At 53.2% G+C, this 10,996-nt stretch overlaps 4 protein-coding genes across 4 annotated transcripts; 2 read left to right on the top strand and 2 right to left on the bottom strand.

The window, feature by feature from the left end:
- Window positions 1–692: 692 nt before the first annotated feature.
- Window positions 693–1,322, bottom strand: CLAFUR5_02370 (2',3'-cyclic-nucleotide 3'-phosphodiesterase; the record flags this gene model as incomplete). Its single annotated transcript, XM_047901518.1, has 1 exon — window positions 693–1,322. One exon carries the CDS (start codon window positions 1,320–1,322, stop codon window positions 693–695), a length of 630 nt encoding a protein of 209 aa, XP_047758981.1.
- A 409-nt stretch (window positions 1,323–1,731) lies between these two features.
- On the top strand, window positions 1,732–4,383 carry CLAFUR5_02369 (Lymphoid-specific helicase; the record flags this gene model as incomplete). Its single annotated transcript, XM_047901517.1, has 1 exon — window positions 1,732–4,383. One exon carries the CDS (start codon window positions 1,732–1,734, stop codon window positions 4,381–4,383), a length of 2,652 nt encoding a protein of 883 aa, XP_047758174.1.
- Window positions 4,384–4,490: 107 nt separating this feature from the next.
- On the bottom strand, window positions 4,491–6,706 carry CLAFUR5_02368 (Tripeptidyl-peptidase SED2; the record flags this gene model as incomplete). The annotated part of the gene is made up of 4 exons (XM_047901516.1): window positions 4,491–5,191; window positions 5,246–5,374; window positions 5,533–6,391; window positions 6,494–6,706. 4 exons carry the CDS (start codon window positions 6,704–6,706, stop codon window positions 4,491–4,493), a joined length of 1,902 nt encoding a protein of 633 aa, XP_047758175.1.
- Window positions 6,707–7,989: 1,283 nt separating this feature from the next.
- CLAFUR5_02367 (uncharacterized protein) lies at window positions 7,990–8,973 on the top strand (the record flags this gene model as incomplete). Its single annotated transcript, XM_047901515.1, has 1 exon — window positions 7,990–8,973. The coding sequence occupies one exon, from the start codon at window positions 7,990–7,992 to the stop codon at window positions 8,971–8,973; it is 984 nt and encodes a 327-aa protein (XP_047758730.1).
- Window positions 8,974–10,996: the final 2,023 nt, after the last annotated feature.

The raw sequence follows: 10,996 nt of genomic DNA, 5'->3' as shown, positions 1-10,996 counted from the left end.
CGGCGAGGCTGCTCGCTCCAATGGCAATTGTACATTGCCTATTGTACTGGTGGTCACTTCAATGATTGTTTTGTGGATACGGAGCATGCATTTCATGAGCTTGCAGGATAAGGTATCCTTTGGTCAGTGACGCCCACATCATGCGGTCAGGCTTTATTGCCGCATAAGTCGGGAGCCTCGAGTACGAAGCGATTCTACCAGGCTGCCGCAGTCGTGTTTTTAGCCACTGGATTGCCCCTGATCCTCTGCAAGGCAGGGGTCCTTACACGGAGCACTCGACGCGGACAAGGACAGCGCGTCTTCCGACCCTTGGGCCCAGAGTCAGCCTGGTCCGCCAGCCCTCGGATGGTCATGACCTCCATCGCCGGCGTTGTTGACAGGATTGTACCCACAGTCTTCCTACAACACACTTCAGGGTCTGTCTTTGCGTTAGCTGCGTGCAATTGGGCACATTGTAAAGTCGGGCAGCCACGTCTCGATTCAATACAAGCAGCCGAGCTGAGTCTGCGACAGCCCAAGTGACGAACGACAGATCTGCATACGTACACTTACCGCCAGCAAGCCAGAATGCCATGAGAATCGGCACCTGAGACTCATCCTATCAACCATCAGCCGTAAATCATGACCAAGCTACCAAACCTGCTTTCACACTACGCACTGCATCGCCAGCCCTGAATGCTTCACTCATCACCTCAAAGCAACCCTCTCGTAGCCCTCCACATAGCCCAAGGCGTCACCCTCGTCGCCATAACACTCCACTCCTCAATCTCCTTCCTCGTATCCACCAACACCATACTGCCACCCAAACACAACGCCCCACCACAGCACGCAAACAGATCCCCCAGCGCAAAGCCAATCTTCATCTCAATCAGCGGAACCTTCGCCTTCACGTCCTTCGTCGGAATATCCGAATACAGCAGACTGAAATGAGGCCTATACTCCTTCTGCGCAAATGCCTCATCAAGTCCAGACTCTCGTCGACATAGGGCGACTAATTTCCGGAGGTTTTCGTTGTCTTTCAGGGCGATGTTCATTTTTCGGAAGAAAGGATCCTCGGCTTCGATTGTGTCGAGCTCGAGGAGGACTTCGTTGTGTTCGTTCTTGAGCTTTAGTTCGTCGAGGAGGAGGGAGTCGAGCCATTCTTGGGGCGACTTTCCTTTCATTGCGTCTTCCGAGATGTCGGAGGTCACTGTAACGTGAGGCTGGAAGCTGTGGGTCTTGGCATCGAATTGACGGGGAATTGTTTCAGAGATCAGTTCTTGCATCGTCTTGACGAAGGGTTTGTCATCATGAGGAATAAGCCACAGCGATAAGCCGCCCATTGTTGCGGTGTGGTGTTTATGGTTTATGGATGGATGAGGTGGACTGGTGTTGCTGCTCTGGTGGTACTATGTGGACTGGAGACCTTTCTGTTACGGGATGATATTCTCGTCTGGTGGATGTAAGTGAATGAATCGCCTACACTGTACACAGTGGTGGCAATGTGGGGCAGGGATGTCTCCGTTTCTCCTTCCTCGGCTGAGCCGTTTGTGCGAAAGAGGTTAGCGGGATCTTGAGACGCGATCTTGACACGGTCAATCTCGATCGGCAACGCGTCGAAGATGAAGGTCGTCATTGTCCACTGCTTTCACCTTTTCGCGTTGCTCTCCTTTGTTTCGTATTGTATCTTGGGTGGCATCTCTGTTTAATTTCGTTCGAGGCCTCATATTGCAAGGGGTGTATGATTAGAACATGTCTTCCGAAGTAGCGACGTCAATGGAGTCAACGCCACCCACATCGCCAGAGACTCGAGATGGCGGAGCATCGGCAGCCATGGAGAAGGAGGAGGCGCGTATGGCAGACGCGCGACGAAAGCAGGATGAGAAGCGCGAACGAAAGCTGGCAGCTGAACGAGAAAAGGACATTAAGGGCGGCGCAGAAGTTGTCGATCAGAAGTACAAGGCACTCGAGTACCTGCTCAGCCAAAGCAAGCTGTACTCTGCGATCATGTTACAGCAGATGACTTCGCAAGAGGAAGCGGAGGAAGCTAATGACGAGGCAAGCAAGAAGCGAGCCCAGAAGAAGGAAGAGAAGGCAGAGCAGATGCCACAAGCTGGACAGAAGAGAGCCACGAGAGGTGCAGCAGCAGCTGAAGCGAATGCGCAGGACGCTGAGCAGAGTGCAGGCACAAAGAAAGAGCTGCCCAAGAGGGGGCGACCTGCGAAGAATACCAAAGGCGGCAAGATTGCCGACTATATGAAGAAAGAAGATGTCCAAGCCAAGGCTGGCCAGACGTCGATATCTGAAGCACTGGCAGAGGAGACGAAAGATACCGATGTCAAGCCAAGTGAGATTGGCTTCCAAGAGCTGCGCTCTGCAAAGCAGCCTGAGCTGGTGACTGGTGGACTGATGAGGAACTATCAGCTGGAGGGACTAGACTGGCTTACTTCGTTGTATGAGAATGGTCTCAATGGCATCCTGGCAGATGAAATGGGTCTTGGCAAAACGATTCAGACAATCTCATTTCTGGCATTCTTGCGAGGCAAAGGCGTGCATGGCCCGTTCCTGATTGCTGCCCCGTTGAGTACCACCAGCAATTGGGTTGCGGAATTCAAGAAGTGGACCCCGGACATCCCAGTAGTGCTGTACCACGGCAGCAAGCAAGAACGAGAGGAGTTGCGAAAGACGAAGTTGCGTAATCCCGGCAGCGAGACCTTCCCGGTGATATGTACCAGTTACGAGATCTGTATGAACGACAGGAAGCATCTGGCACATCTCGGATGGAAGTTCATCATCATTGACGAGGGTCATCGCATCAAGAACATGGACTGCAGGCTCATTCGCGAGCTCCAGTCATACCAATCAGCCAACAGGTTGCTCATCACTGGAACACCACTGCAGAACAACCTGACTGAGTTGTGGTCATTACTGCACTTTCTGATGCCCAGCATCTTCGACAAACTTGAGTCTTTCGAAGCCTGGTTCGACTTCAGTGCTTTGAAAGAGAAGAATGGATATGAGCAGATCCTGTCTGAGGACCGTAAGAAGAACCTTGTTGCAAGTCTACATGCAATCCTAAAGCCATTCTTGCTACGACGTGTCAAGGCAGATGTCGAGACATCGCTACCGAAGAAGCGAGAGTATGTGCTTTATGCACCCTTGACACAAACCCAGAGAGAGCTATACCAGGAGATCTTGGATGGCAACAGTCGGGCGTACCTCGAGAACAAAGTCGTCGAAAGTCTGAGTCGGGCAACGACGCCTGGCAGCGTGCGAAGTACGAGCAGTCTCAAGCGCAAAGCAGCAAATGGTGCCGCAACACCCAACAAGAGCGCCAAGACTAGCCGTGCCTCTACGCCTGCAACGACAGGTAGCGCTAGTGGTCGCGGCAGAAAGGCAAAGAGGAACAAGGGCTACGAGGAGGTATCTGATGCTGAGTACTTCAAGCAGCTTGAGGAAGACGATGGCGGCTCATCTCCAGTGGAGGAACTCGACGAGACAGAAGAAGAAGACCGCGAGCGTGCAAAGACACTCTCCCTCGCCAAACGTGAGATTGCACAAAAGAAACTCCAGAATCCAATCATGCAACTCCGCCAATGCTGCAACTCACCTCACAACTTCTACTACCCCTTCGACCTAGACGACAACACCCCAGTGGACGAAACCCTCGTAACAGAATCCGGCAAAATGCTCCTCCTCGACCGCCTCCTTCCCTCCCTCCTGGAAGGCGGCCACAAAGTCCTCATCTTCTCCCAATTCAAGACCCAACTCGACCTCCTCGAAACCTACTGCACCGAGCTCCGCGACTGGCCTGTATCACGCATCGACGGCTCAGTGGCACAGACCGACCGCCAACAACAAATCCTCGAATTCAACGAGCAAGAAAGCGATGTGAACATCTTCCTCCTCTCAACGCGAGCCGGTGGCCAAGGGATCAATCTCGCTGCAGCTGATACTGTCCTATTGTTCGATAGCGACTGGAATCCCCAACAGGATCTCCAGGCTCAAGATCGCGCGCATAGGATCGGTCAAACACGACCCGTTATCGTATATCGCTTCGCCACGAAGGGCACTGTCGAGCAAATGCTACTGGAGAAAGCGGATAGCAAGCGTCGACTAGAAAAGCTCGTGATCCAGAAGGGAAGGTTCAAGAACGGGAAGGGTGATGCCGGCGGTGCGGATTTTGCAGAGTTGCAGAGACTCCTTTCCAAGGACGACGGTGAGAGGATCGATATTGCGGAGGGGAAGGGGTTGTTGAGTGATGAAGATCTTGCGATTTTGACGGACAGGTCTCCAGAGGCGTTTGAGAGGGCGGAGAAGGGGTTGGATGTGGTTGGTGCGGCGTTTAAGGCTGTGCAGACGAATAAGGATGGGAATGGGTTGTTGGAGAGTTTGCAGAAGTAGGAGATTCAGATCATATGCTCAACGACAGCTACTGTCAAGGTTGTTCCTCAGGTGCGATTTCGCTGCTGTCTCAGGTTCTACTGTCGATCTAGTAGGTCTTCAACACCTCAATCACCACCACCACCATACCCCTTCGGACCTCCATACCCTCCATGTCCACCATACTTCTCAAACGCCGCCTCAACCAGCTTCGGGAAATTCGGCGTCCCAAAACCCGTAACAGCATCCCACCCAGCCTGCGCCGGGAACCCCGTCGTATTACATCCATAACTGCTCCCACTCACCACATCCGTCAGCGCCTTATACCCACCGCCATAAATCCACGGATTCAAGAACCCCAACACGGGCTTTCCCTCAGCCAACAACGCATCATTCACCAACGCCACAATCGCCGCAAATGTCGGAGACGACGCACTTGTGCCGCCAATCGTCGTGATATTCCCATTATAAACAATCGTGTCCCTATTACTCTGCGCCGCGACATCAGGGTATCCGCGTCCGGCCTTGTTGTAGAGACCGTCGTGGAGCCCGTTGAGGCTCTTGATGTAGGCGTTTACGGTGGATTGTTGGTAGGACGGGGCTGAGAAGTAGTTGGAGAAGCCGGCGCCCGAGGCGAAGCGGGAGACTGCTACTTCCGGTTGGAAATCTTTTGTGCCGCCGACGGCGGTGACCCAGGGGCAGCCGGCGGGGAAGGCCGGGAGGAATTGCGTGGTGTTTTTGCCGTCGTTGGAGAAGCATTTACCGCCAGGGCCTACGCCGCTGTCGCCGGAGGAGAAGAGGACGGAGATGCCGCGGGCGCCGAGTGTTGCTGGGAGGTGGTTAGTTATGACTACAGGTGGGTTGAGAGACAGGGGTTACTTACCAAAGCCAGCACAGACACGCTTTGCGTATGATTCGGGTACAGTCTGCTCGTCGTCTCCATACGAAGTGCTGATGACCTGAGGAAGATCCTGTTCACCTAGTACGTAGTCCAGCCAAGTAAGGTATGGTTCTACAAACAGAAGGGTGTTAGCCATACTCAAGAAGCACGTGGCAGTGTCTTAGACTGTAGTGTAAGCGGTAGAGAGGGCGCGCCGTGCAGCGCATGTCTCGCACGCTCCACTATGGTCTAATCCACTGCCCGATGCCTGGTGCCCTTCAGAAACGTACCGTTTGTATTAGTCGGAGCAACCAAATCCGGCATGAATGGCGGACTTCCACCAGTAGAGAAGACAGTAAAGTTCAGCGGCCAAGACACAGACAAAATGTTGATCGAGTCCAGGTTCGCTTCGATGTTGGTCCCTGCTGCAACGATCGCTGGTGTGTACACCTGGTTGTCCTGAGCATTGGCGATAATGACATTCTCGAACTCGTACGCCGCCTGAGCAGCTTCTGGGCGGAAGTTCTCAAGCGTCAGGTGGATGTCGTTGCGGTTCGAGGACTCATTGAGGTAGTTTGTGTGGGCGACCTTGCTCTTGTCGGGGACTTGTGGGACGTAGTCGTAGGTGCCGTAGAGTGTGCGAATGCAGTCTGGGGTCGTGTAGTTAACATTACAGACTTGGGAGATTGGGCCAGCGCCTCCGGATCCAGTGCTAGACTGGCCGCCGGTCTCGCGGCCGAAGTGTTGCTTGGAGTACTTCTTCCACCAGGACATTGGGTGTGTGTCGCCCTTGAGGTCAGGGCCTCCGATGATTTGTGGCTTGGCACGGAAGAAGGAGGTGGTGGGCTGGATGACATCGATGTGCTCGTGAAGGTGCTTTGGCAGTGACCACTCTGCAGCTCTGGAGATAGTCTCGCCATCTTCGTGCTGGTAGGTAGAGTATGCTGTGTCGAGGAGGTGCTCTACTTTCCCGATTGGGAGCACCACGTGGATGAAGTCCTTCGAAGGGCTGTGGACTCCATTGGAGATTCCATGCTCGTCGAGCCACGCCTTCACCAGGTCCTGCGTCTCGTCGGAGGGTGTGATAATCTTCTTGATCTCGTCGGCTGTCAAGTGCTGGCCATAGCGGGAGTGACTTGGGTCAGACACCTGTCAAGGCAAATGATGTGTTAGCTATACTCTCGATCATGTAGCAATGCCTTTGCAGCTGTCAAGAGCTGGCATTGCGTTGCGCCGGGTTTCATCACGTACCTGCAAGAGGTGCTCTTCAACCACACCCTCATTCTGCTGCTTCAGACCAATCTGGAGATGGACCATGTCCGACTTCGATGCCTCACCAACTTTTGTCCATGCTTTCGGCACATTGTGTCGCTCCTTGACTGCATAATCGGAGCGAACATTCTGGGGAAGGGCATACGCGGTAGTGATAGTGCCAATGGCACACAAGAGATGCGTAACAAGCATGCTGGAATCTGCTATGCGTAAGGAGAGATGATGGAGCCAACCTACCAGTTCAACTTCAGCAAAAGATGGGCAAGGCACTTTCTTGTACTACCAAGGAAAGACAGAACACTGCATGTTACCTTGCCGTCACTTCCAACAAGTCCGTATTGCCCTTGCATTAGCCACGTTGCATAGTGCACTTTCCATTCGCGTCCGCATCTTCGAGAGAGGCACAGTAGCCATAAGAAGAAGGTGAAGAGCACGCAAAGCAATCAGGTGTCGTATTGTATGTTATCTTTGCGGGGCCAGTGCTGATCCGGCGGGCTAAGACCGAGCTGATGAGCTTGTGGCCAGTCAAGCGCGATGGAGTCATATCTTGGTTTGGGCAAGTAGAAGTGGGACCGGTCGTGATGACTTGATCGAGCAGATAGCAGGCAAGATCGATTGGTGGATGCTGTGTTATTTGGTTGATGCAGTCGGGGTACATTCTGTATGTGTTGCGGTGTCGATGGAGAGTCGGTTGTTAAAGGATTGCGGCTCTAGCAAGCTTTGAGTTGCATCTCGCGTCGCGTGCTTGGCGCGAACCACTGTTTTTGGCGAGCTCCGATCTGCACAATGATGCTAGTGGCTGTTTAGCATAAAAGTCTGGGCAACGAAGTCGTGACTTGTGCATCGATCACGTTATCTGCACGGTCGAGGGAGATCAACTAGAGCGATAGGAACAGTCCCAGAACCCAAACGAATTGCTATGCCCAAGATGAGCTGTTCCTGAACTTCTGAAAGACGTATGCTACTACGCTGTCGGCTTGTTTGGCATCAAATGCGGACGTCTGCATCTTGATGTAGTCGATCGAGGCTTTGGAGCAATGGTGAACCTATCTCGATTGTGCTTGCCAGGGGTCGATGTCGCAGTGAATGAAAGCCTCAGTCTTCGAGTCATCCGAATTCATGTAGAGCGTTGCGATATGGAAAGCCTTTGGTAAGTATAGTTGGTCTTTGTTATAGTCGCCTTAGAAGTACAGTAGAAACTGCAATGTTAAGCCTTGGGGTCGAACATACCATTGTGGATCATGGCCGTACCAATGTCCATGCCGGCTGCTGGCTCCATCCTCACTTCAGAGCACGCGCGCGAGCCACATGTCTGTATATGAGCTCGCGTGACAGCCGCGCCTTCATTCTGCTTCACTGAGAAAAGCTCACCCGAGATGGATGTCTGGCCTCACTTTCAGTGACTTCTTAAACACACGTGCACCTCACCAAGTCCTATTGTCACCACCTCCATTGTCATTGTGCAGCATCATCCAATGGCAGCTGTCCGCCGATCGAGGAGATCTTACGCAACCTTCTACACCACCAATGGCAGAGACTATCTTGCCTCAGAGTTTGGCTGCTCTAACGAACAGCTCGATGCCTGGCTGAGGTCCAGCACGGTTCGACCACACCTTCAGCTTTGGTACAAGCTTTGTGCCCTCGGCCAGCGCAGGTTCCACGAGGCCGTTGAGTGGATCGAGCGGGGATGCCACATCGGCAGCAAGGGCTATTTCTATGATCCAGAAGATGGACTGCAGGTGGATGTCAAGCTCTTCTGTCTTGCTGAAGGCAACATTGATGCGAGCGCTAGCTACCAAATCAGCATCTATGCAGACCCACACGTCGAGACATATGGCTGGTCTACAGCAGAGCTTTGGGCCAGAAGCGCTTGGAGGGTTGTGCAAGAGAATGCCAGTCCTGGGGGTGTCTTCGAGACCATGGCCAAGAAGCACGCATCAAGAGCCTATGCATTGGTGATCGATATGATGAGCATCGCATTCCACTCCATCGCCTGCAGACGATCGACCTCGGTGTGGGAGGAGATCATCGGCTTTGTCGCTAAGGAAACCGAGAACGCAACGGCCGAGTTTACAAGGAACAAGATGGTGATCTATCTCGCGGGTGAGCTGGATGGAGACCCAAATGCAGATCGTCAAGAGGGTGGAAAGGGTAGGCTGGGCAAAAAGCGTGCGGAGGATGTCGCTCTTGAAACTTCAAGCGTGGCCGACTCGGAAGCGACCACGATCCACGACTCCGACGAGGATGGCGACTTTGAGGATCCAGCCACACCAAGTACGAAGGCAACAAATGTCAAGACCAGTCCAAGGGCGCCCAAGAAGCCGAAGTGGAGGAAGTCGTTCGAGTACGAGGAGGACGAGATCGTTGTCAAGGCTCGGGCGATTGATAGGTGGCTGCGAGAGAAGTCAGTGACTCCCACTCCGGTCCGGCAACAGCTGGTCAACTTGGACCGCCCATGAGGACGTTTGAGGGTGTGCGTGGAAACTGCTACTGCTGAAAAGGCCTGGACAGGAGAGAGTGGCCTTGGGAGTGCTGCATGAGGAGGAGGACCAGCAGCTGTTGTACCGAGCTCATGTTACAGTGCGCGCTGCACTCATAGATACAGCAACGCAACACATTCACTGTTTCACTTGGGCTCGTCGGTCGAGAAGTTCATGTCTTTTGTTGGTTGTCGATGGTGAACTGAAGTCACGAAGCTTGCACCAGGATGTTGCCTGTTTCACTTTTCGATCCATCCTTGGCGCCACTTTCCCTTTCGACCTCACTCAGCCTTCGATCATCACCTTGGTCATCTACAACATTCTTCGCCATCGCTGCATCGACAGTCTTGTCGCTGCTGCACGCAGTACCGATGCATCGATATCGTCTCACCAGTCACAGCTGTGGGTCAAGAAGCGTGCGTGCTGGAAAGAAGGGTTGTCCTCAACATTGTCCTCAATATGTCGTCGACGTGAACAAATTTTTGCGACTTGCTATATGTTACGCCCGTCACTTTACAACTCTTGCACTAAGTCTTACACACGACATACCGACCGCTACTTTCGAATGCCTCGAATGACATCGAGATTTCTCGACATTACGCGACGGCACTCTATTGATCAGGAGACATTCCACACAGCAGCATGCCGTACGAGACGCGAAAGACGCGAAAGACGCGAAAGACGCGAAAGACGCCCAAGACGCGCATCACCGACTCTTCAGACGGCGAGGGCATGGGTGGCTTTGAGGATAGAACTGATCATGCAGAAGCTGGAAAATGAAATCCAGTTTCAAATTGACCGGAAACTAACTAATGGATCCATCAACGCTCCGCTTGCGCCAGCTGCCAGTGGAACGACAGCAGACCCCTGCAGCATATGCTTCGAAGAGTGTCAACTTCCAACGACCTCACTATGTGGCAAGCACATCTATTGCCACCGCTGCATCACTGCATGGCACCAAGAGCGCCCAAATTGTCCCATGTGCCGCTTCGACACCAAAGCTCTGTGGGAACAGATCGTGGCGATGTGTCATGTGGACGAGATGCGGGCACGCACCTGCGTACGCACAGTCTTCGAGAACTTCGACAAGACACTCAATAGGCCCAGGGACTTGGAAACCCTCGAGCGGCGCGTTGAGATGATATTCAGGAACTGGAGTCGCGATTACCCACGTGGCTTGGAGAAATGTCTTGAAAGCGTAACCTGTCAGTCCGAGGGGGACTGGATATCGAAGAGCGTACAGCTGTTGGTCAATCGCCGCACACCCTTCGAGTGGACATGACGTTGACGAGTACCCTGCGTCCACGCGCTTTGAAAAGCTTGGGTCGAGGAGCGACAGGAACGAGCAAGACGCGCTTTCGGTAGCCGCTTCGGTCGCACAGTGTTGCAAGCTCGGCTAGCCTTGTAATCAGGCGGTAGCTGGCAGAGCGAGCGGTATGTTCGACAGCCCCAAGTCTGCGTACATCGAAGGACTGCTGAGGGCCAATGAAGCACCGGGTCCAGTGCAAGATAAGTCGATGCAGGTGATTTTCGAGTGGTCGCCGGAGAGGGCATGAAGCTGTGCGTAGACAGTCCACCTTATTATGAAATGCATGAAAACTTGTCTGCAGTCGTCTCTTTCATTGTGCTCTCTTCGTCATGGTGTTGCAGAATGCTCGTGCCGACATCCCTTGCTTTCATCTCGACGAAATCATTGGGACATGAACATCGTAACGGAATGCCCGAACTACTCAGGACTACCTTATAAAAGGCGGAATACTACGTAGATACCAAAACATTTGCAAAAATGCCATCCTGGGAACCACAAAGCACTGGGTTATATATTGTCGGATTCCCACCTGTTTTGCTTGCATACCCTAAGAGCACTAGCAGCCTGAGGTGTCACATCTTACGAACTCAACGCGTGCGCGACGGGAACGCGTGATTTCTTGCTTCCCTGCCACCGTCGTCACCAACGTAGACCAACTTGCAACTTCCAACTACTCCACTCCAGGTCCTCCGG

This window comes from Fulvia fulva, chromosome 2 (assembly GCF_020509005.1).
Source record: "Fulvia fulva chromosome 2, complete sequence".
NCBI classification, from domain to species: Eukaryota; Fungi; Ascomycota; class Dothideomycetes; order Mycosphaerellales; family Mycosphaerellaceae; genus Fulvia; species Fulvia fulva.
The sequence above is the reverse complement of the archived record's forward strand: the minus strand, read 5'-3'. Positions and strand labels throughout refer to the sequence as shown.